The sequence below is a fragment of the Heliangelus exortis genome, chromosome 1, assembly GCF_036169615.1.
Source record: "Heliangelus exortis chromosome 1, bHelExo1.hap1, whole genome shotgun sequence".
NCBI lineage: Eukaryota > Metazoa > Chordata > Aves > Apodiformes > Trochilidae > Heliangelus > Heliangelus exortis.
In genome coordinates this window covers 182,417,485-182,443,147 of record NC_092422.1, presented here as the reverse complement: position 1 = coordinate 182,443,147, position 25,663 = coordinate 182,417,485, and the positions used below count along the sequence as shown (strand labels likewise).

The following is a 25,663-nucleotide window of genomic DNA, read 5'->3' as shown; positions in this document are numbered from 1 at the left end:
AGTATCAAAAATAAGCCACTTCTCTCGTTCACTGGTGCTGCCATGTTACAGGACTAGAAAGGTGTCCTTCCATGCCACCCTCAGAGCAGCTGTTCTGCATAAGATAAAGGGCAAGATACCTGTATCCTGCAACTCAACTATAGAACTATAGATTTATGGCATGTTTTTATGGAGTAACACTTCTGCCTTACCATCACCACTGCTAGTCCCAGGGATGGACAGTCTTTACCTTTTCCATAAACCATGACAAGGAAGGTGGCATCTCCCTAATGCCTTAATTCAATATCTTTTATTTCTCTTAGGAGAGAAATTTTCATTGCCTTAGTAGGAATGGGCTAGAAATAAATTTAAGAATGTCCAAGCCTTTAGTAGACTAATAGGAATGGGAACACCTCTTCTAGTAGTCGAGTTAATGACATGATCAGGAAGCCTTGAATACTTAAAGTTAGTGTCAGTGGTCCTGGCAAATAATCCAGCCAACATTTCTCCAGGAAAACCTGTCTGCCTGAGCAATGCTAATATGCAGGAGGAAGTTGATAGATAAATTATTTATTGACAGTGAATACTGTAAGTCTTTCCTTTTTCTCTCAGGCTGTTGTACTGTCATGTAAATTCTTCATTCAGTTCTTCTTAAATCTCAGTTCTTTTCACTCTGAATACAAGCGAAATGTAAACATAAGAAAACCATGAGACAATTTTATAAAAAAGATTGCAAATTACTAAAACCAGAAGCAGAGCTTTAAATTATGATTTTGGTGTTTGCTCACTTTCTGGGGAAACTGTTGATTGTAACACAGGGGCCCTGGGGGTCTTGTCCTTGACAAAAGCCCAGGATCTGAGGAGACTCTTCAACCTTTGCTTGAAGTCACCTCAACTTCTGTCAGCATTCAGAGCTGCAAAAAAAGGTGTGAGCCTTTGGGAAACATAGGCAAAATGGCAGAGATCCTGTCACCCTCACGAATACAGAACTGAGGGATTGACTCACAAAGAGGCTTCTGAGCCATGAAGCTGACTGAGCTTTGTGACAAGTTAGCATTGAAGCTGGAGCCATTATAGAGGAATCTTAGAGACCTAGATAGACTTAAAGACCTACGTATCTTCATGACATGTAAGAATGACAAGGGATGCTGAAGACAGGTTTGTTTTAAGCCCAGTTTCTCTCTGTGACTTACTCCTTTTGCATGTATGCTTCTACTTCTTGCAACTCACAGTGTTGGTCTCCCTTCTGCAGATGGGAGACTAAGATTTTTTCTGAGGTGTAGTAGAGCTGTTTTCAACGAGTGTTCAAGGGCTTATATATATATGTATATAACATTTTATATTTATGTATTTTTTTATATTTCACTTTATGGTAGCACTGTGCATGCCCTTGGCTGTCCAAGCCCTTGAGTGGTGTAGGCATGAGGTGGGACCTGGACTGCTTAGTCCCACAAAACAACCTTCCTGAGGTTGCAGGGTTTTGGGGTCTCACTTGTCTTAGGTGTCTGAATCTGTGCAAGTCCCAGTCTTGGTACCTTAGGCTTTCTGTCAATGTAGCCTTCAGCCTTCTTATCTAAATTATAACCACAATTACACATACCCAGATGTCCTTCAAATCAGATTTCTATAAAACACTTTATACTGAAGATTAATATGTAATTGTACAATAATCAGTGTTACTGAGGCAGAATACAAAATACTCTGAATAAGAATGAAGCATGAAAATATGACTCAAGTGGCAGCATTTTATTTCGTATCCCACTTTCATTTTAATGGTCTAATAACTAAGTGCCACTGGGACATTAGGTGTGACTTTCCCTAGAACCTTAGTGTCTTCTTCAAGACACTATCAGTCGAAGTTTCTTGGAAGTTGACTATAAATTAAGTTATTTTAGATGCAGATCAGCCACACTAAAGTCTTTGTCTGAAGATCCAAATGCAAGGATTCCAGCTGTGCTGTCACAGTGGAGCAAAAGTTAATGGGGTTTCAGGTACAGGGAAATACACTTTGTAGTAGTGGGCTGTAAACATACAGTAAAGTGCAATTAGACAGTGAGATGCTTGCTCACAGAGAAATAATTACAACAGTGTGTGCACCTAATTAAGCATGCAAAAGAAGAATATCTGAGAATCTGCCTTCTTTCTTTTTTTGAGGTGATTTTATAGCAGTTTCAACCTCTAAAAATAAATGCATTGTATAAACCAAAGAACTGACCTGCTCAGTTCCTGCTGAATTTCACATAGCATTTTCATGGAGGTTACCTGCAGAGTATGGTAATCACATTTTTAGCACTTAATGGGCTTTGCCAGCATTTCCATAACGTGGGATCAAAGACCAGGCAGCATCTGTGCAGCCAGTTTGTGCCTCATGTTGCCTCCTGGCTCAACTAAACTGGTGCCAAGACAGCAATGTCAGGGCTACCCCTGACTACTACAAAAAAAGGGCAAAAAGCTACTGCTGCCTCCACTAATGATAGAAAGAATCACCAGATAACACATATGCATGTGAATATGCTCATTATAATCTGTCCTTGCTCTCCTCTGTGAGGCCAGTCAGGCCACAGCAGATGACACACTGTGGACTGCTGCACCTCGTGTTTTTCCCTCCCCTGGGCAGCGCTGACACTCCTCACCCATCCCTTGTGCTGCTGCCTGTGGCCATGCTGTGTTCTGGAGGGAGAGGCCAGAGCTGAGCTTAGGTGTGAATTTTGCAGCTATGGGTCAGAATCGTGCCTACCTACCTACCTCTGTAGCTGAGTGGCAGGCATACTGAGATCTCTTGATTTCACACATCCATACAAGTTCCCTAGGCATATGATTTTGTTGTTTGTTTGGTTTGGGGGTTTCTGTAGTTTGCTTGGTTGTTTTTTTCTTTTCTTTTTTTTTTTTTTTTTTCCTTTTCTTGCAACATTTTTGTTCTTAAGTAAAATTTGTCAAAACGCAAAAGAATATGTAGCTGTATTCTTCATTCAGCAATGCAGAGGTTTTCTTTCTGGCTACTACTTATGTGATATTTGTAAAGATGTTTCGAATTATTGGACATGGAACTTGAAATTAACTAGCAGTGTCTACCCAGTCCTCTCATCCTCCTGAGGTCACACATGCCTGTCTGTAAGCAGGTATTCCTAGCCACATACTAACCTCTAGCTAGTGTAGGTCCAGCACTTCTTCACTTTTTTCTCTTCCCAAACCCCTTGGTGTTTTCACCCCTAGATGAACAGAAACATAAAGAGATTTGAACTGTGATGTATATAATTTTACAGTGCTTTGTATAATTCTCAGAGATTTCTGGTGGCTCCCTGGATGACAAAACATTGTGTCCTGACTCCAAGACTTACCTGGGAGAACATTATAATACCCACTCTCTCTTTGGTTGGTCTGAGACAGCATCAACTTTCAAGTAAGTTTTCTAAGTATTTCTAAGCAGAATTCAGGTGGCTGAAATACATTTTTAAAGCTGCTGATGTTACCTGGGGAACCTGTAATAGTATCTAATAAGAAACAGCCCTTTGCTTCATTTCACTGAGAGTTAGTGAGAAGTCTTTAAGAAAAGAGAATATTTGAAGAAGAAAAAGAATCTTTTCCACTTTCATTTTTCTTAGCTAAAATCAGGATTTACTCATAGGGCCCACCTCTTCAGCCTGTATAATTAGAGCAAGATGTTCCTGTCCTTTGTAAAAGCTGCTCATGTGCAGCTGCTGCACAAGCAGCCCTGTGAGGCATCAGCAGAATTTTTCATTACTGTGGCCCAAGCAGTGGAGTTTCTGTCACTGCCAGTGAAGGATCTGAACCAGCTCCCCTGGCTGCTTCTGGAGCTGCCTGAGGCTCCTGGCAGGCAGCATTTTGCATTTTGTCTTGGGGCTCAGTTGGCCCATCAGGGCAGAGCTGCATTGCAGCACAGCTGCTGTCAGCTACTGTAAAATTCATTTGGCAGCTGGGAAGCACTCAAAACCAGCTTATGCAAGCAGACTGTTGCTGTGAAACTGGAGTAAAGTGTAGAGCTAGCTTTAAACAAATGGGCAAATTATGCCTTTTCCAGCAGAGGTTGAGCTTAAACACAGGTATCTTTAATACCATAGTGGAAGTGCCAAAGCAGGGGTCCTTGTGCTGGCTTATTTCAGATTGTACCACTCATTTTCTGCAGTTGTATTGTGACAGCATCCAGAAAACAGGCTAAGTGATCCTACTTATGGTGGTGATGCACTTGTATTTTATACACCAAGCCTGGGGGGTGGGAAGTGCTGGGTAAAAGCCAGCAGCAGTTTGCCAGCTCTTGTAGTCCTGCCTGCAGAGCAGTCCAGCTTTGAGAGGAGGAGCAGGAATCTTGTGAATCCTAGACCTCCCTGGCCACCCAGCCCAGCTAGGACACACAGGATTTTTGCATGGTCTTTGGGTCCCTATGCCTCATTCTCTGCAAAGATCCTTCCATCACTGCTCTCTCCACTGATTTGTCCTCTGCACACTGGGGTCTGCATAACTATACACTGCCTTGGTAACACTTCTTGAATAGAAGTGTTTTGGATTTGCCTGCCTTCTTGAGCTGCTTTCCTTGTTGTATTCAGGCTCTGCACCAGCAAAGCCAGTTGCATGAGAAAAAGCCTGTGAATTTAGCAGGAAAAGCTCCATGTGCCAGCACACCTGCCCCAACCCCCTCAGCATGAATGCTGTCCTGGCTGTGCTACCCAGGATCAGTACCACTGGGATGGTTACTGCACAGCTCCTTAAAGCCTCCCCCAAGGCTGTGAACCTTCCCCACTCCTGCGGTGCTTGCTTGCAGGTTTCCTTCCTCATAAACACATATTTTGCTTACCAAATGTAGAGAGTCCCTCAAGGCTGGAGAACACCACCAAAAGCCTAAGCAGAGGTTGGATTTGGCGCAAAGCTGGGAAACTTTGGTGAAGAACTTTTCATACATACTCATTTGAGTTTCTCAAACACCTTTTTTTACAAGGCTGGTTGTATCCCCTTCCTGCATTCGCTCTTCACAAATAATATACTAAATTAAATTAGTGACAGGAATGTTTAGCAAACCAGCATCAGTTGCAGGATATTTGCTGAAAGCAAACGACAAGTTAATAGTTATATAAAAAACAATTCCAAGAATTATTCTAATGCAGCCAGAGAATTGAAAATATGTTAACTGATGCATGTCAAATGGTTTGAATTTGGTTACATGAAGTATCAGCAATCAGCTTGTGCATACCTTAATGCTGAGAGTTATTTGCACATAATATTCTGTAAATAATTTCAGTCAACAAATACATTTGACAGTATTAGGACCTGTTTGGCAACGGTTCACAATAGACTGAAATTTATTCAATAATTACTTGTGGCTGATTGTTTATGCAACTCAAGGTCATAGTTGAGTTGATCTGACGTTGCCCTCATTAGCACCTGGATTTGTAAACAGAGCCAAAGACTGGTGCTGCACAGCCAGAGGAGAGGAATCAAACTCAGGATATACATGAAATGGCTCCAAAAAAACATTCATACAAACCACGTGGAGTCTTGCACAGTTATTGGGCCCAGCAGTACATGTACAACCCTGAACCAGTAGGTCCCACATGATTCCAGAATTGCATCTCTTGCTGAATATGGTGTAGAAGGTTAAGTTGTTCAGGCCTGCATGGCTGATGTTGGATTTTTGCTTTAGAAGCAAACGTTGAAGCATTTCAAAGGCTCTGTGCCATTACAGAACCAATACCAAATAGTGACCACTAGGAATAGAGGTGAAATTGCTCTTGATGAGATCTCATTAAAAAGAGAGAAAGAGGAGGAGGCAAATGGTTAACAACATGATCAATATTTCATGATAGGATTTTCCAGAGTATCTAAGTTACGTTGCTCAAATCATATTAAAACAGTCATATTTGAGTTCCTGTAATATATCATGCCGCAATATTCAGTTATGTGCAGAGATAATCCTGTGTTCATGAACTTTGTAATAGATTTGTTAATGAGGCATATTGCACTTTCTTGATTTTTATGGTGATGCAGCAAAATTATTTTCAAAAGGCGAGGAAAAAGTCATTACACCACTAATTCTGTAATGAAACCTCATATATCAAACAATGACAGGAAAAGAGAGGGAATACTACAAGCATGGAGTGACATTTTGAATAATTACATTTTAGTTTTCTATATTGATTATTTGTTTTTAAAGAAGTTCAGATTTTTTTTTTTTTACTTTTAATTTCAGGGTAGTAGAATTTATTTGCCAATACAAAACTCTAAGTAAATCCTGTGTTGAAAAAATTACATATTTTACTGTTTTTAGGAATGCATAGGATATGAAATAAAATACATTAATACAGAAAGGAAAATATGTTTCAGTTTTGTAGTTTGAGACACAAGGATAAATTTGTGTTAAACATAAATTACTTTTAGGAATGCTAAAAATACCTAAAAATGAATTTGTTGTGAATCAGATTTTTTTTTTTTTTTCTTTTGGCCATTGAATAAAACTTCCCATTATTTGCAGCTTTGCCGTTGCATTTACACGTGACTCACAATAATAACTGTCTCAAGAGTTAAACACCTTCTGAGGAAATTGTGCCTGGAAGCTCAGGCTGATCATAGGATCTTTTGTTACCATTCTTACTCTGAGTTTTCTTGTTGCTTTCTTCTCAGTGCCATCCAGCAGGCAACTGGCAAGCGAGCTTTTGTCTTGAGTCGATCAACATTCGTCGGCAGTGGGAAGCACGGGGGTCACTGGCTGGGTGACAACTTGTCTCAGTGGAAGGACATGCACCTGTCAATCATTGGAATCCTGGAATTCAACCTCTTTGGCATCCCCTATGTAAGTCCTTCAGGCAGTTGCTGGCACACAAACAATATCACTTTAAATTAACTCAGATGTTTTCTGAAATAAGCTGCTTGAGACGTCCAGCAGTAACAACCTCCACAGCATAAGGATCTGAAGATTAAAAAAAGCTAAATGTCATCAATCTTGGCTGGCTGAAGAGAAACAAAAATAGCACTGCTAGATTCAGATTAAATCACTGCATGCCACCCAAAACTGATCTCTTTATATTATGTATTCAATTACTGAAGTCCCTCCACATATTTCTGGATTTGAAAATTGGGCTGGAGAATTTGTAAAACTATTGAAATACAATCAGTGATGTTAATGTTCTAGGAGACAGTACAATCTCTGTCCCCCCCAAATTCATGTCCCTATGGAGTATTCTTAAAAAGTCATCAGAAGCAGGTATCTTTTCTGGAATGTTATTTTTCTAACAAACATCTGTGCGTTCTCATTTTTAGGCTTCTCTCACCATCCCAAGCATTTATCCAATGCTTTTATTTTTTCTTTAGATTGGTGCTGATATCTGTGGGTTTAACCATAACACTACCTATGAACTCTGCTTGCGCTGGATGCAGCTTGGCTCTTTCTACCCACTTTCCAGAAACCACAATTCAGAGGAAAATATGGTAAGTAACTGGAGTTACACAAAGCTGTAGTCTATGATTACAGTGAGGATGACAGTGATTTGTAGTGCTTTCTCAAAAATGAACCTGCTGTTCTCAAGTAAACTGAAAAAGGAGGTGAAAAGGAATGCTGCACTGAGAGCAAGAATTGCACTGGGAAGCATCAATTTTTCCCATCCATAATGTAACTATGACATAGAAATGCTAAAAATATGCAGTATCTAGCATCTGAAAGCCATGCAGAAATGCATGCTTTGAATAGCAGAAAATGGTCTTCCTGCACTGTAGGTGGGAATCTTTTACCTACTGAAGTCTAGGTTTTATTTAAGAGCCTGTGAGTATCAGCACATTTTCCTACTCCCTTGTTTCGTTCATTCTTTGTTTCAATGCTTCTGTAACTATAATAGGTATTGCAGGAAGGGGAAAGGGGGCATTATACATTTAAAAGCAAGTTTCAGACAAATGCCACAGTCAGAAACTTCAGACAAATGTGAAAACTCCAAGGAGAGCCAGCAATAGTGACAGCATCAATAGCCAAGAAGCAATAAGGAATAAAAAAGGCCAGTACACCCACAAGAAGGATAAAAAAGTGCAGTCTCAGTCCAGACTCATGCCCTGGCTTTGATTTATCATAATGTCCTTTCAAGACTTGTCTCAGATGGAAAGCAGTATAAGGCTGTTTCCAACTATGAACAGTTTAAAGGTCTTGCAGCCTAAGTACGCTGCTTACCTGCAGTGATGAAATGGTTCTGCTTCAATACGTGTCTTTTTTTTTTTTTCCTTTTTTGCCTTTTGTAAACTGATCAGTGCAATGGTGGAGGTCACATTATTAGCCAACCTTCAGTTTTCTTTGAAGTTGCATCATCCAAAAGTTGCAACATTTACACTCCTAGAAAGATGTCTGTCTTTGCATGAATGTATGATGGACATTCAGCAACTGGGTAAATGCAGGAATAATGAGTTATAGAACTGTCATGAGGAGATCTCTGAGATATGCTGAGATATTTCTTTCTAGCAAAACAAATGTCTGCAAGGTATTAGGCGATGCTGTTGATAAATGTTTTGTATTTACCTCTCCACTAAAATAAGAGGTACCTTATCTAAATATGTTTACTTGGCTCTTTGAGCATACAAATGGGGTCTGACCTGGGTGAGTGGGTATTAATTACATATGTACAATTTAATAAGCAGAAAAAGAGCAATGAGTACATAATGGGAACTGCAACTCACTGCTGAGTGACTGACAGAAGGAACAAAAGATACATTTTGTTTTAGTGGATTACTTAAATCCATTTTAAACACTACATTCACTGAAAGAAATGAAAAAGTATTTTGAATGAGTCAGCATTATCTAAGAAGTCTTACTGGTTTTTTTGTGAGTGTAGGCAACATTTGTACAGTGTCAGAAAATAAAAAATACAGTGTTAAAAATACAGTGCAATTTTGAAATAATAGATGGATGCTCTGGATCTCATAGCCAGCAAGGAATACTATCAGACACTGATTCTGATGTAAACATAAAAATGGAGAAATTTAACTTAAATACTGAATTTAATTAGTATTAAGTCAGTGTTAAAATAAAATCTTTAATATCCACTTTGCCTAATGCATTGGGGATGTCAAATAGTTTAATTAATGTTTTTCCTGTCTGAAAAGCACTATATAATATAAAAAGCTTTGTTATTCCTGTTCCTTTTATGATTCATTATCCTTGGAATTCATAAGGCACGCTCCAGTTTTAATGAGAAAACTGAATATTATGGGACAAATTTGTGAAGGGGAAGGAAGCCATGTGACTTGTTAGCTTGCTCAGTTCAGCACCAGAGAAGGTCAAACAGAAGGAATGAAAGCAGATGTAAATCTTTCTTGTATCAGCACTGCCCTGGCCTGTGTGCTTCACATCCCACTGCAGAGAAGGGTCAAGGTTGCCTTGAAGTAGATCAGAGGCAGTCAATGAGTGTAGACAGATTGCTTAAACCTGTCCTCTTGATGGTGGGACCCAGTAAGGATGCCTTCTCTCTCAGGAGAAGATTGCTGGCAGCGAGGAGGTGAGCGGCAGTGCTAAGGTGTGGGTTTCTCCTTGGTCAGGGCATCCTAAAATAGAGGGCAGAGGATGAGAAATCAAGCTTCTTTGTAGGGGTGAAATGCTTTCCCACCACAGGCAGTGACTTCAATCACTCCTTTTGGCTTCAGCAGGGCCATGGATTTACTCTTACTTTTAGATAGATTTACCTTTATGTTCTTGGCAAATATTATTATGCTTTTGCCCTTGTTTTGCAGCTTATGTCTTCCCTTTTTTCTGTGTTTCACCTCACCTGTCCTGGAGGCTTGTGTCTGCAGGGTAAATTGATTTCTAGAGAGAGGGTGTCTGTCCTCAAGAACCGACATGAAAGCCCAGCTCCCCATCATGGGGTTAGGGGTGGTTGCAGACAGCTCTCATACACCACAGTGGGACCTGATCTCTCTGAACACACAGGAATTTTTTAAGTTGAAAAATTTTAAACAAGTATTAGTGTGGTAATAACGGATGCTCTTGATACATCCTCCAGTTTGTTGATCAGTGCTTTTTCTTATTTAAACGTTCACACAGGTTCTCTGTTGAATTTGAGGGCCCTAGTTATAGTGCTCAGTAGAAATAAAGGCTTTTTTTTTTAACAGGAACAAGACCCAGCAGTGTTTGGAGATGAGTTTGCCAAGATAGCTCGTGCTACCCTTCGCATCAGATACTCCCTGCTGCCGTACCTGTACACTTTGTTCTACGAGTCTCATGTTCATGGAAACACGGTGGTGCGGTCTCTGATGCACGAGTGAGTTGGGAGTCTCCCCTTTTTGTATCATATTTTACTCACAAAAGTAGTTGAGCTTCTATGTATAAACTAGTTGATATAAGTTTGAGAATACTCAGAGTAATATCACTGCATGCTTTCTCTTAAAATGATCAGTTTTACAATGAAATTAATCCCATTATATGCACAAAAATAACTCTTAATATATGCAATGGATTTTCATTAAAATACAACTTATATTTGTTTCCAGAAAAAACACCAAGTAAGGAGAATTCTGACAATTTATTGTCTTAGAAAAATTTCCAGTTCTTTTTTTATTTTTAAAATAAGAATCACATACCTGTATTTTCTGTATTTGAATGAAATCTACAAAATCTGTATTCTGGTCCAGAATGTCAAGGTAATTTCATTCAGAGAAGCCTCAATTTTCCAATCATCCACAGCATTTGCATTTTCCAATTTAGCACTTGCATCTGCATGCTATGTATAAAACCCACACCTGTGTCCACCAATTGCACAGAGAAAAAAGAGATAGAGATGTCTGAGTGTAAAAGCAGGTGCAAAACCGAGATTAATAAACACAGACTGGAAAAAAACCTGGAAAATATTATCTCAGATTTTTGGAACAACTCGTATTTTCCTGTTTGGAAGAAGCAAGAACCAAAGTCAGGCTTCATTTCCCTCCAAGTATTTTTTTCAATTAGTTTTTTACCCACTTCTGGTAAATTTTCTGCTTCAGAATGCTTTATGTGAAGACTTGAGCGAAAGGAGAGCAAATAATGCATGTGAAAGGTTACTGCCCAAAGCTCTGACACAATTTAGCCTCATTGGTGCAGGCTACATCCTGGACTGTTTAATGTTCTTTTTCCCTTTAGGTTAAAAACATTTTGGTTAAAGGGTAAGGCATTTTTTGCAAATTAAACTGAGATTACACTAAAGTGCAGACCATTTGAGTATGGAAAGGATATGCACAAAACCTATTTTGCCTACTCAGCACAATGGCTGAAAAATTTTAAAAGTGGCATTCTTCCCCTTACTGCTCTGCTACCTTATTTAACAGGGTTAAGGAGAAATGTTATAGGTACTTGTGCCTGAAAAGATACTATATGCTATTTCAAGTGCTTACTTTAGCTCTATTTTTTGCTCAGTGAGATTTGTGCTAATGTTGGACTGGACCGAATTATTTTTGGCATTAATATTGGCATTAATATTAGCTAATATTTACTAATAAATAATTATTTAAGGATGTTAAAATTTCCTTTTTAACTGTTCACAACATACTTGTACTCTATTTGGGCCACATCTACATTAGCAAATTTTCAAATTTGCTTTGATTTGAATTGTAGAGCATTCTCAGATGCACCAGCAGAGATTTCTGTTGAGTGAAACTGAGCTGAAAGGTGGTCATTTTCATTTTCATTAAAACATAACCTATATTTTATGAGTTCACCAGCCTCACCATGAAAACAGCTCTGCCTGGGCAGGGAGTCTCCAAGCAATACCTATTTCGTGTGGTCATTTCAGATTTTTTCATTTAATTCCAAACATTTAGGTGTTCATTTCAAATAATAAGAGCACCATCCCGGGAGATTCCTGTGAGCATTTTAGGTGTCTCTCAGGCTTTCACACAATGAAACAGAGGTGCCAGCAGCTCAACTGTCTGAAAAGACTGAGAGGTCATGATCTATTTCTGGAAGGGAGAGCTCTGCCTGGTGGATAAACAGGGGAAAAATAAGAGAGAAGAGAGGCCAACAGCTAACCATAGGAAGCATGTAGATGGAATTAAACACCTTATGTAGATCACAGATATGAATTAATGGCTTATATATTCAAAGTAGGAAAGTTTCTTTGTTTGCTGAATTTGTGCTTGTGGTAGCTGTAAGCACAAGAGAAAATAGTGCTGAGTTATGTGGTCAGATGATTGTCTCCACGTGCAAATAAGATCAACTTCTCTTTTCTCACAATTTCTTGATCAATATTTTCTCCTGAAATCTCCCACAACAAATTATGTTGAATCAGTACTATGGTCTTATTACAGCAAAATTAAAAATATGGACAGACTGTTGAGATGACAAGAAAAACTAATGTTTTTTATTTCAAAGTAATTCATAAAAAATATCACCCCACTTTAAATATTTACAAAGCAATATGTTGAAATCCAGTAATGATCAAGATTAAACTGTCCAAAAGAGCTACTGGTTTTGACAGTAAAAGGAACTTCTTCGAATTAGTTGAGGTTTCTTTCTTCAAAGCCTGAGACATGCCTTCAAAAACATTTTTTCCTGGGTTCCAATTACACTCCTAAAGCTGCAATATTCTAGAAATCCAAGCATGAAATAGATGTCTCTTTATTGCCAAGGTGCTTTTGCTCACTTGGAGCAATTACTGTAAGTCTGCAGATACGCCTATGCCCCAAGCAGGCAGGGTGCTGGAGCAGGACACTGAGTAGAAGAATTTAATCTCTTCCAAAGCTGGCAGATGACACCAGGCAAACAGGACTATAAGCACTCTGGAGGACATGATCACAATCCAGAATTATTTTAATGCATTGAATAAAATGGAATTAATTCCATCAGTTTTCATTCCATTCAGGAAATGCAGCTTAAAAGCACAGTATGTATGAACATTGCTTTCTGTTTGTCCTGCAAGATTTCTAATGTAAATTTGTGGAAGGTGCAGGAAGCCAAATACAAGGATTTTCACAAAAACATTAAATCCTAGAGCATAGTATTGTTCCTCTGCATTTCCACTCCTAGTCTTGGCCCTTTTGCTGCTCTTTGGATCCCTCAATGAACTGTTAACCCACTGGACAGGAATTAAGTTAACTGTTTCCCCACCACTGCTATTTTGAAAAGAAATCAGAGCTTCAGCATTTTGTGAGGGTTCTGGTCTGCTCCAGTATGGTAGGTGCTACTGGTTTTTCTGAATCTCTGGCCTGCTTTTGGCATTCCCTCAACCAGGAAAAACATTTGGCAGTGTCAAAGGATGTCTTGAGGAAGCAGGTTTCTTGTTGCGGTGAGAAATATAAAAAATATTATGCAAGTTCTATAATAATGTGAATTAACACCACATATTTCACTTTCAACACTAGATTTACCTCCGATAAGCAGACTCATGGAATAGATACTGCCTTCCTTTGGGGACCTGCTTTTATGATTGCTCCTGTTCTCGAAGAGGCAAGTACTGCAATTAAAAAATGCCATCACACTGGAATAAGAGAAATGAACTGTGCTTAGGGCACTGGATGACATTCAGGGCATGTTTGCTTATATCTGCCCATTTCTTCCCTCCACTGTCAAAGCTTGCAGAAGCTTTTCTGAGAAGCACAGACAGTAGAGAGCTGCCCAGTGATTGAAGTGGGAGGATGAAAGTGAGGGCACAGCATCTCCTGGCTATTCCAAGAGCCAAATGGATGTAAACAGGCTGGATGCTGGCCCTTGCCTGCTCCTGTTACTGTGCTGACAGCTCCCTCCAAGGACACACACAGAGCAGTAATTGTTGAGCTGGCAAGAAACGTGCTGATATTAAAGCAAACTGGTTTCCATATTACTACCCACCCACAGTGTTCTGAAACTGCAGCATCTCAGGGGCTGTGCTAAGAGTTTCCCAGCATCACAGACAAACCTGGTCATTATGGAAACAGTAATGACAATGTTAGCTGCTAATATAACAGGTATTAAAAAGCAGCATTTTCCTATGGCTGTGCTGGATATGGTGCTGAAGTCAGTGCCCTCACTACTCAGCTGGAGCAAGGGTGAGTTTCTCTCCTTTCTCCACCACTGGCAGCATCAGGAAGGTGTATCTGAGCAGAGCCAGATATCTGCATGTGATGTAGCTAGAGCTGCTTCTGATCAGCATGCTTCCAGAATACAATCTGATACATTTTCTAGATGTTGTTCAAAATCAAACATATAAACAGGCCACTGTGAGTCACCTTTTTTATACAGCTCCTGTGCCTCTCTGAATTTAAAGGGAAATTCTTATTCCTGCATCTAAAAACCAACCTGACTCCACCGAGTCAGCTTCATTTGTCTGTCCTTCATCTTCAGACTCCCTCAGGTTTCTGACTAACAAGGGGATTTCACAGGGTCTCAGCAAGATGAAAGATGTGAGAAAAACCTTCCCACAAAGAGAGGGTGACAAACCAGGGGTGGATTCCTGTAGAGAAGTAAATGAAAGGGAACATGAGGGTATATAAAATGATAAGGGGGTTCCTAGTGTTTCTGGGGGGACTGCAGCAGAAAAGGAGGACAGAGTGTCTGTGGCCTGATGGGAGATGGAGAGTGTTGGAGTCAACACGTTGCTGGGTCTTGCAGTGGGAGAGAGGTGGTGGCCAGGGCTTGTGGCAGCTACCAGGGCAAGGGCAGAGGTGGCCTGTAAGCCCCTGACCACGGCATTGCAGGCCACCAGTGACCACATCAAACTGCAGCATGGCACCTGCTTGTCTGGAGAAAATGAGTAAGGGGCAGCTATCCCTTCCCTTTGGATGAGAGACAGTTTTTCCTTCAGTCCTTGGGTCCTAAGGTGTAAGCATGTGAAACATCCATCAAAATCAAAAACAGAGAACTGTCTTACACACTATTTAAGGAGTCATGATAGCAAGGCTCATCATTATCCAGATGGTGCTTACACACTTCTCTGTGACCAGGATATTCAGGTTTGTCATAATAATGAAGAGAAAATATGGGGAGAGGAGCATATTGATTTTCTGGGGTTGTTTTTTTTTTTCAAGCTTTCAAGGCATTTTATAAAGCCAACCATGAAACTGCTAAACAGCTAGTGACATCTAAACAGACAGAGCAAACCAGCCCAGCCTCACTTAATGCAGCACTAGGACATTGCCTGAAACACCCAGCAGTGACCACTGTGGGAGACAGGCTGCAGAAAACACCACACATTTTCAGGATAACAGTTCTTGCATTCTAATATGACATTTACATACTTTAACTTCTTACCCCTTTTGTTTGTTTATATACATACATATATATAAATCCCTAAAATATCAAATGGTAACTTGCCTTAACTCTCCTCCACTTTTATTTTTTGTGCTTCACCTGCTCGCTGGGGTAAGCCTTTGGGGTAAACCATAACTCTGCAAAGGGGAAGAAATCTATGTTGAGAATCAAAATTAATATGTTTATGAGAGTAAGCAACTTGTGACCAAAAAAAAAAAAAGTATATTTTTCTACCAACTTTTCCTGGAGTTATTAGTTCATAGTGCTTTTAATATGATTTAGCCCCTGCAGTAATATGATAACTCAGTGAATGCTGAAAAACAAAATACATAAACTGTGCAATTATATGCACATTATTCATCATTATTATTGTTATTTATCTGCAACTTTAAATTTTTGCCAAGAAGAAAAATATCTGTATACCCTTCTTGCCAGCCCTTGCTCTCTGCCTGTTTCTGCAACTGGAAGAGCACAAGAGGCACTGTTCCCCTACTCTATCATCAGCTGTGAAGTCCTGTCTTGCAAAGGCTGCCTTAGACCTCACTGGGATTTTTCAGATGTTGGAGAAGTGCACCTAGGCCAGTTACATTTGCAAGAAAATGAGCTATGTCCTAGACCAGAATCATCATGTAACATTGACTCATCCCATGGAAATGCAGTAAAACCCCCCAGATAGTAAAGGCTCAGATGTTTAACACCATAGATCAGCCAGCTGTCCTCTGCTTGATAATAATTCAGCCATAATATCCTAGCTTTGATGTTATTAGAATATTCAGCATACATCTCTTCATGCAAAATATGATAAATCTAATGTAATATCAGAAATACAAAAAAAATTACTCTAATCACTTTATAACAATTACAGGGAGCAAGAACTGTGGATGTGTACTTCCCTGAAGCTCAATGGTTTGACTACTATACAGTAAGTGTTTTTAAGATTCAGTTGCTAGCAATATTACATAATTTGAAATATTACAATTCCAACAAAATAACTTTTAGCAATGTTCAGCAGTATTTTTACCTTACCATCTGTGTTTAAGAAAACTAAAGCACAAAAAAATTCTACAATTGCATAGTTTTCAGTTGCTTTGTATTTTCTGTTTTTGGGTTATAAAGCTCTAAGACACAGAGAACTGAATTATCACGAGCAGCCTCAAGATTCATGCGACTGTCAAGACTTCTTTCTTTTTTCACTCCTCATTGCATGTTTTAATTCTTGTACTGGTACACTTCACTGCATAGAAACAGAGACAGAAACCTGAGTTGTGCTCCTGAGAACATGCTGCATTTTTGACAGAAGGCATACTTAGAGAGCACGGTGAGGCTCCCCTCTGAAAGATGGAGAACAATCTGCTCTGTAGAAAATACCAACCTCTTCTGGTTTCAGGGTGTACAAGTTTTAACATTTCAACCACCAGCCCCAGTACTGCGTTTCCAAAAGTGCTCAGTTTCAACCTAACTAAGCTATGCTATGATCTGCAGGGTAAGGACCTGAGCTGGATTCAGCTGGAGTAATTAGGCTGATGCTAAGAGCTTTTGGAAATGTTAGCCCAGGAGCATCAGACTGTTGGTAACTACCCTGAACAACGCTGGCAGGCATGTGGGCGGGATAGAAAAGGGGAAGTTCTAAGTTCTTCTAAGGGGAAGTTCTGACTTATGTTTGAAGAAGTTTGGTCATTTTCAGTGTTTGGTTGGTGTCCCCAGATTCATCCAAGTCTCTTTTTGTAAGGCCATGTTTTTGTGAGGTCAGGTATTTTATTCAGCTTTCCTTGTGGTTCCCTCTGAACCCCTGTGCTGGGCTGGCTATGCGGATGGCATCCCTTGCCTGCCTATGGCTCATGTCCTGGCCTTGGCAAAGCTGAGCTCCCAGCATTTTGCATTATCTAAAACCAATATACCATGAGTTACAATTACTATTTACAGAGGTCAAGAACAAAGCCTTCTTTGTCATCTACTCTGTATGCAAGCCTTGGCTACACCTGGTTTTGAGGCATTAAACCAGGAAGGAATAATGCAGATAACTTATACTGGTTGTCTGCACATACATGATTTTCACTCATTGAATGTTGTAATTACTTTTTGAAAGGGAAAGGCTTGCTCTTAAAAGATAAGAAAATCTACAATTTACATTCCCAATGATTATAGGCTACATCCTGCCAGAGCAGGCACCAGGCACTCACCTTAAACTGAAATGTGATGGTCTCCATATGCGTAAAAAGAGGACACAGAAGTTTCTTTTGCTTTCTCTGTTCAGTGTCTTGATGAGGGTTTTTTTTCACAGCATATGGGATAATGATACTATTCTGAAATACTATTTGCTGTCTTTCATTCGTGAAGCTTCTATCTCATGCATATGCATAGCTGCAGGAGCTAGATCCTCTTTCATGTTAAGAAAAGAAACTGGAATAATACCCCTGAAATACACTTTTTTGTTTGCATTTTCACTGATGTAATTGAAATGAAAATGTACCTCTTGGTCTCTTTTTCAGTGGTATATGGTCACAATGTATAGTGCCTGGATTTGTGGGATTTTTAAACTGCATTAATTTTTTGTGCTAGGGTATTAAAATTCCAAGTGCCTGGAACAACCAGTATGTTACCGTGGCTGCCCCGTTGAGCAAGATCCCTCTGTTTATCCGTGGAGGCTACATCCTGCCAGAGCAGGCACCAGCCACAACCACTACTAAGAGGTAATGCCATCTGTGTCTGTCACCAAACAGCCCTGGTGCAGGTCAGACCCACAGAGAGCCAAAAAAAACATCAAAAGAAAATGCAGAAGTGAGGCAATCTGCATCTCTCAGCTGCCATCCCAGAAAATAAGCATAGTATTTTTATCCCACTATTTACTCCATTGCAAAGAGAAGTCACCTGAGAGATGATCCCCATCACCATTTGCACATCACACAGCCAAAACCTACTCCTGGCTTTGTGTTTATTCTCAGGAAAGCCATTGTACCTCTTACTGCCACACTGACCTGCTGCCAGTCATTCGATGCAAATATATGCAAGAGGAAAATGCAAGGCACTTCTTCCTGGATGTGTTTGTCCAGTGCCATGAACAAGGTGGAAAAGTTCAAACCTCTTTTCACAAATATGAATTCCTTACACCAGTAATTAATACACTAACCTCACATGTGACCCGTTCTCACAAGATAAATGTGAAGGGGAGGAAAGGATTAGCACTGCAGCAACCAAAACCAGTGAGGTAGCACTGGTGACCAGCTGTCTCCCAGTTACCATTCATTAAGGGCACTAAAGGAGAAACTTATCCACATCCAAAATCCACTCAAAACATGGGGATTTTACACTTCAATGGGACAAGGCAGATTTCAGGAGCCCTTTTGGTGACTATGATCGTTTGGTCCTCTGTTGTGGCCTTTTTTGTAACCTTAAAATTGGAGTTAATTTTTTTGGAACTTTTTGTGAAATAACTTGCAAGGGACACTGCTCACAAGTTTGTACTGACATTTCTTAACTTGTCAACAGCCGCCTAAACCCATTTGGGCTCATTATTGCCCTTGATGAACAAGGAGAAGCTTCTGGGTCTCTCTTCTGGGATGATGGTGATTCAATCGGTAAGTCTGGTCCCATGCTGTGAAGCAGTGGCTGTATTCAGAGCTCTCCTCAGGCTGCCTTTTTGGGAGGATAATTGCACTGACTCCTGCTAGAAATAGCTGGAGAGCTGACCCTAACTTGAGTGTCACAGTAGTGACAGAAAGCAGAGTGCAGCATTTTGATATGAGAAAGGTGTGACACTAGGAACAGCTGGTCTGCTAGAGAGGGCAATCATTCAGGTTGTGTTCCCTGGAGATCACCCTAAGAAGACTAGAGGAAGAAATAAAATAACCCACAAATCATCTTAGTCTGATTTTAGCCCCTTGCTACAATTAATGTGAACTGCATATGGATTTTGTTCCCTGTTTTGATACCAATCCTCCTTGTTCTTGTTTTGACAGATACTATTGAAAAGGAGAACTACTTCTTGGCTAAATATACATTCAGCAAAGTAAGTAGCAATATACAAGGTACCTACACACATACAGGTAGCTCTGTTTTACTGTAGCCATCATAAGGTGCTGATGTCTAACTCTTCTCTGGAAAGGTTTTTTTTCTAATAGCTCAGCCTTTAATGCCAGTAAGCTACCTTATGCTTTCATTTTCAGACAGCTACAAAATAATCCAACTATGATGCTGCAGTTTTGTCTTTGCTTCACTGAGTATCATAGTGGCACATCATTAATGTCCCTGCTGTGATGTGAATCTGAAAATCCCCTTTTTTCAGCTCAGATTTTTTTTGTTTTTTTCTGAGTCACTGCTTCTGAGGACAAGGAACCTTTTACTTGTCTTCCTCCTGTGAACACTTTCAGTCTGGTGGGTGGGAGAAGGCTACATTTTTCTCCTCAGGATATCCCAGCAACTTTTAAACTGTGATCACTTGAAGCTTTCGTTTTGTGGCCCAGAGGATTACATAGGTCTCAGTTCTTTAGCTTGTGTTCCCTTGTCTGACAGCAGGGAGATTGCCCCCATGGTCGGGCTCCCCTGGGGTGATTCAGGAGGCTCCCAGCAGTGCCCTGTGCTGAGCGGGTGCTTCCTGCAGCGCACAACAGATCAGTCCTGGGGCTGTGCACTGATGCCTTTCATACACCACTCCCTTCTACGCAGACATGTTCTGAGAAAACTCAACAGAAAACCTCAACAGTCCAGGCTGCAATTGAGAGAAATGTTATAAAATAAATCTACCAGAAGCTCATTAAGCATAGGACAGTAAATTGTGGGAGCTATTATAAAAAATCTGAACCTACTTCAGCAATCTACACAGATCGTATTTTATCTGCAATTCTAGTATATGGAAAATAAGGTATAGTATGTAGACTGTGGCATGGTTTTCATGTCATATATTCCTAAAAGCCCCAAAATAGTCTACCAAAAATGTTCAAAAGAATAAAATTGTGTAAATCTCTAATGCGATATTACTCCTAGAATGTATGTCTGTCTTCTAGGAGCAAAAGCAAGCCAGGGTAAGCCAATGGGTTTTTTTATATAGTTTAGTGTATTCATGAGATATTTTTCTGAAACAAATACCACATGTCTAGACTTTACATTTAATTTTGAATTTATTTTCTTCTTGATTTACCAAGAAAAAATGTTCTTCTTCTTCAAACAAAAGGATATTTCAATGTCAAAAAGGGAGAAAAATCACTTTGGCTTTTTGTAGTCTGTGTATAGTAATTTATTGCAAAAAGGCTACAGAAAAACAATATCCAGTTTTATATTGAAGTCTGATCTGTGCGAATTAGATTCTTGATTCACTGGCACTTCCATTTCTCATGGCTTGTATTTGACTTCTGCCAATAAATCCATGACTGAAGTCCCTATCTGCATTCCAATAAACTCTGAAGTTGATTTTTTATTATATGTTTATAAAGAAAAAAATCCATCTCAAATAGCAAACTGTAGAGGTACGAGAAACATATGAAAGTCCTGGTATTTGTTGCTCATTTCTGTATTCTTAAAAAAATGTGGATGAATAATTTAATCATGGCTAGTTTAAGAGAACACACAAGTTTTGTTCCCAAAGGCAACTGGTAAGGTCTAACATCACACCATTTACTCTGAACCCAGCGCAGAGTGTTGTGGAAGTAACAGCTGCAGAATTAGAACCTCTCATTTATATTTTTATTTAAACAACTCAGAAGTACAAAGAAGTACTCAAGACTAGTGTAGGCACTTAACTCTCAGAGAACAGTTGGAGCTGCCTGACCTCTGGTACTATCTCACCATGGTTGGTATTTTAATTCACTTGACACCTTCATTTTGACATGCATAGTGGCTAAGTCACCTAAGTCAATGTGCTCCAAGTCAAAGTGCCCCATATATTAAGCCTACCAGTTTAGAAAAATACATGAGCCAAGTGTATAAGGTTCACTGTACTTCAGGGATGATCAGGGCAAACCATAACTCTGCCTCCATCACCAGAAGTGGCAGACAAGACAGAGTGTAGTGAGTCCAGACCCTAAAGAGATAGTGATGGAAAGGCTTGTGCAAGGAAGCAGGAGCTTCTGAAAAAATATGCTAGACACGAGGGAAATTTATTGTCTGTGAGCAAGTTCCTCCTGAAACTGGTTGACTTTTCAGAGGAAAAATGTGGGAAAAAGGAGCTGTTTAAAGCACCAGAGCAAAGCAGCAAGATAAAAAGTATAGGAGGAAGTTCAGGCTTCTGGCCTCAGATCCAGAACTTTTGCTTTTGATTTCTGGAGCTTCAAGAAATATCTAGAAGTTCCTTCCCTCTGAGGAGAACTCAGGACCTTCCTGGGTGATTGCTTTAACCATCAGATACCTGGGGAGGAGAGACTCATTCCTTCCCCTTGTACCAGCACCTCCCTGTCTCCCCGAGACCTTCAGTTTTAGACCTTTGTCACAGGGACAGTGGCGTCCACTGCAGAGTCCTGGCTCAGAGCCTCAGGGCTTGAGTACATCTTTATTTATTAACAGAGCTGTAATTGCTGAATTCAGCACCACACTGAGCTTACTGAGTCTATGTGGCCACCCTGAGCTATCTCCCTTGCTTAGCCACACCAGGGACAGCTGCAGGGAGCTGGTCTTTCTGTTCCGAACTTCCCCTGTGGTGGAGTTCTGCCAGTGGGGAGAAGTCATCACATATAAGTAGCCTATGGCTTTTAGAGGCCTCTTCCCATTTGCTCCATAATAGCCATAATTCCTTCTTTAGGCAGTTTAAAACAGTGAGCTGTGCATTAGCACTTATTTTCAGTGAGGATGCCTGAAATAAGCAGTCTAAGCACAGCCCTAAGTTACAAACACTGTCATCTTGCTTCTGCTCCCCTCCTACCATGCACCACTGAAATTAAAAGTTAATCTATGCAAAAGGTTCCATCATGGGTTTTTCCTCAGCCTCTTTAAAAAAGTCAGGTTTGCATGGCAGTTCATCCCTTCCTGAGCAGTGTAATTCATCTTTATTTCCTTAACAACTTTGATCACAGAACAAATGCAATGATTCCTCTTCATTACTTTTATGGGAAATTACTGTCACTGGTGATCCAAATGGATTTATTTAATGACTTTGTATGTCCTTCTGGTACATCCCTAAATATGGGATGTATGGTAAATAAGTACAACAAACAAGGGTCTGTGGACATACAATGTCTCTTCAGCGTTCTTAAAGCTGGGACATATATAGGGGAGATGTCAAGCAGGGGCTGTGGAGATGTGGGGCATAAATTATGGGGGAAATATCTAGAAGCTGATTTTATGGAAGATGCTAAGCGTTTAGGGAAGCTATCTGTGGATGTTAATTAAATCTGCCTTAAGGTCTAATTGAATCTCCCTATCTGGGTTTCGGCTTTGCATATGCCAATGTAGCCTGCAAGCAGGTAGAAGAACCATATTTGCATTGATTACAAGTAGGAAAAACATGTCCAAGAAGATTCCAAATTAATGTTGTAAATGCTATTTTGTTTCTTAATTTGCTAGTTTATAATGATACCTGAAGACTTGCTTAGGTGAAAATTAATGTGACTGTTGATGAACTTTAATGTCTACATTCTAAGCCATTCTGTATGTTGACAAAGATAACACTACAGCAGTAACAATATACAATAAGTCACCTCCAAAGAGTTGTGGTCCTAAAATTTTCTCTGTGGCCTTTTCCAGGGAAACCTGAAGACTGAAATACTGAAAAATGGCTACCGAGGGGCTGACTCTCTGAAATACAATAAAATTACAATTCTTGGCCTAAAACTGAGACCTAATGCTGTTGCTCTGAATGGAAGAACACTCCGTGCAGAAGCTTTCTCTTTTGACCTGAGTGAGGTAAGAGCTGCACTGGGCATTTATGGAAAACACTCCATTTAGATGTGCTTGAAGGCACCAATCACAGAAGACAACTGCATTCTAACAGCAACACAAAAAAGATGATTAAGAAAGACTATAAAGCTTGTCACAAATGTAAAATTTAATATTTGATTTAAGAGCAAAAGATCACCTCAGTGACTTAATAACTACTTCAAATAATGTAGTAGGAAAGGTCCAAAACTCCACAAGAATTGTATTATTTAAATCAGACAGTAGCCTGAACCAGCTAAAAATATTCCTCTTACCATTTTAAAAGATTCCATCAAACCTCTCCCACCATCCCTGCACAGATGTTTTAACGCCATTATCTATAATTCTCTTATATTTGTGATTCTATGGAAAAAACCCAAAACACTAACAGCTTGGTTTTTGATCCTGAAAACCTACAGTCCACGTAATTACAAAAGTAAAGGGCAAATCTGCCACTTCCTTACAGTCTTAATGAGATTACATGCTGTATAATAGTTTAACAAGAACAAAGACTGTACTGTTTGAAGGGATGTAGTAGAGAGTAACTTCTACCATATTACTTTTGCTTTACAGAAAGCAAATTTGCCTAAAAGCAGAGCTTAAGTGCATAATTGAGCCATAGTTATTTGTATATAAATAGAAGCAGTTTGCTTAGTAATAAGCTACTTCCTTCTCTGATTCATGCAGTGCTACCTTGAGCTGACATTTGTAATGTCATAGAATCTTCCTATTATTAGGAGTCTTTATCTTTTGCTTTCTCCCTGGAGTACTGTACCTTAAGAGTGACAGAGCTGTAACTGCAGCAGGGATGTTGGGGGAGCACTTCTGTTGACCAGGCTCATCCTGACACCAGAATGACCTGAGCATAGATAGGGAAAGTTCTCCCTTTTCTTCTGCTTGCATCCTCTGCGAGGGTGTGCAGGAAGGATCCCACTCTCCATAATTCCTCATGTCCCTGTAGCAGTGCAGCCTGCAGCAGCCTTCCTGTCTGCCTGGCACTTTTGGACTGATGTTTGGATGGCATTGCTGTATTTTTGACTGGATCTAGCCCTGTATTTGAATAAAAGGAAAATAACTCAAGAAGTGGAATTCCTGCTTAATAAGTAACAGGAGAGAATCGTTTCTGATGAAGATAAAAACATGACATACTTTGAAGAGGTGATCTAGTCATAGGCTGTTAGAATGATGTTAACATGAATTTGTAGATGAGCAAAGAAACAGCTGGAAGGTGTGAATGAATATAATGCATTTTAAGAGATTATTAATTCCAAAACCCAAAGATAAAGCTGATGAAGTACTGAAAATTGAAATTAAGTGAATGGCATAAAATTTAATTTGAACAGGGAGAAAGCAGGGAAGGTATTATATTTGTAATGTAATATTTAATTCATGTCATTAATTAATATTAACCTGTTCCTGAATTTCTAAAAGGGATGTTGAATTGGATACATCAGTAGAAAAATATCTGTTGCCACTAAGGCAATCTTGCCTACCAGATGAAGTTAAGGGAATCAGGAAGGCCTAAGCTGAAGTTTCCTTTCTTTTTTTTTTTCATTTTGAGCTGATCTTTTAAAAGTTAGCAAAGTTGTTCATTATTTTTGTGTCTTTTTTTCTTTTTTTTCCACAGAAACTGACTTTATGGATTTCTGCCCCACTAACTCAGGAACTCAACGTTAAGATTTACTAGGAAGCTCTGAAAACACTGACAAAATTATCATCCTTGGCCATGAAATATTAATCTTATTTTGATTTTAATGTAAAAATATTTAGAGATTAAAATATTGCTTGCATATCTTATGACTGTTCTTTTTGCAGTATTCTTCAAACCAGATTTTCAGTAGTAGTTAATGAGTATTACCATAAACTCATGTGTGTTCAAAATAGCATAGAAGAAATCTCCCTGGAAGTTCTCTCTCACCTCAGATTGAGATAATATTTGGAACTGGCAAGGATGATCTCCCAAGACCATGAGATTCAGAACAGAGAGTCACTGTTATTTTAATAATACAATACATAATCAGCCATTAATACAATATAGAATACATGTAATATTATAAGTATTAATATAAATTATATGACATATTTTATAGCCAGCTGGTAAAATCAGCCAATAGTACTAGAATACAAAATCTAGAGCTGTTGTGTTCTCTAGCTAATTATCTTCTCCATGTTCCTGAACCGTAATAAGTACAGTATGGACACATCTTGGGATTCAGCAATAGACAGAGGAAATTCATTGAAAACTTGGAGGATTTCTTTCAAGAATCTTTCTCTCTCTGGAGTTTGTTCCCAGTGTTAGAGTAGCTCTTACCCCAGCAAATGCACCCTGTGCCTTTTGGCAGGAGGGATCCACATCACGACAGGGTCAGAGCTTCACAAACTCAGCTCTTCCCACACTTACAACTCCATGCCTATAAACCTATTTTTACCTTTGTTGATACTTATTCATGAGAAACCTCAGTTGCAATTTGCAACCATTAAAGCTTTGATAGTTAACAGATAGTCCTGTAAGGACATTGGGGCGGGACTGTGATCCAGTTTAGCACCAGCTCTCCCCTCCCCAGCAGAGACATTCTCCCCAGAACATCGCACACAATGTTGAGCTTAATTACAAGCTCCTTGAGGTGCTCCTGACTCTTCCTTCTCCCTCCACAAAAGGTACAGAAAATCCTT

General features: G+C 39.6%; 1 protein-coding gene across 1 annotated transcript in view; it reads left to right on the top strand.

Annotated features, from left to right (window-relative positions):
* LOC139791536 (sucrase-isomaltase, intestinal-like) overlaps positions 1 to 24,787 on the top strand; it is a 56,336-nt gene extending 31,549 nt beyond the window's left edge. Inside the window, exons 13-23 of the mRNA XM_071733878.1 lie at positions 3,262 to 3,379; positions 6,610 to 6,778; positions 7,297 to 7,413; positions 10,069 to 10,217; positions 13,288 to 13,376; positions 16,021 to 16,073; positions 17,711 to 17,841; positions 18,638 to 18,726; positions 19,108 to 19,157; positions 22,820 to 22,978; positions 24,618 to 24,787. Coding sequence (XP_071589979.1) covers positions 3,262 to 3,379; positions 6,610 to 6,778; positions 7,297 to 7,413; positions 10,069 to 10,217; positions 13,288 to 13,376; positions 16,021 to 16,073; positions 17,711 to 17,841; positions 18,638 to 18,726; positions 19,108 to 19,157; positions 22,820 to 22,978; positions 24,618 to 24,677 — 1,184 coding nt within the window. The 3' untranslated portion in view covers positions 24,678 to 24,787. The remainder of the gene's footprint in view (positions 1 to 3,261; positions 3,380 to 6,609; positions 6,779 to 7,296; positions 7,414 to 10,068; positions 10,218 to 13,287; positions 13,377 to 16,020; positions 16,074 to 17,710; positions 17,842 to 18,637; positions 18,727 to 19,107; positions 19,158 to 22,819; positions 22,979 to 24,617) is intronic.
* Positions 24,788 to 25,663: the final 876 nt, after the last annotated feature.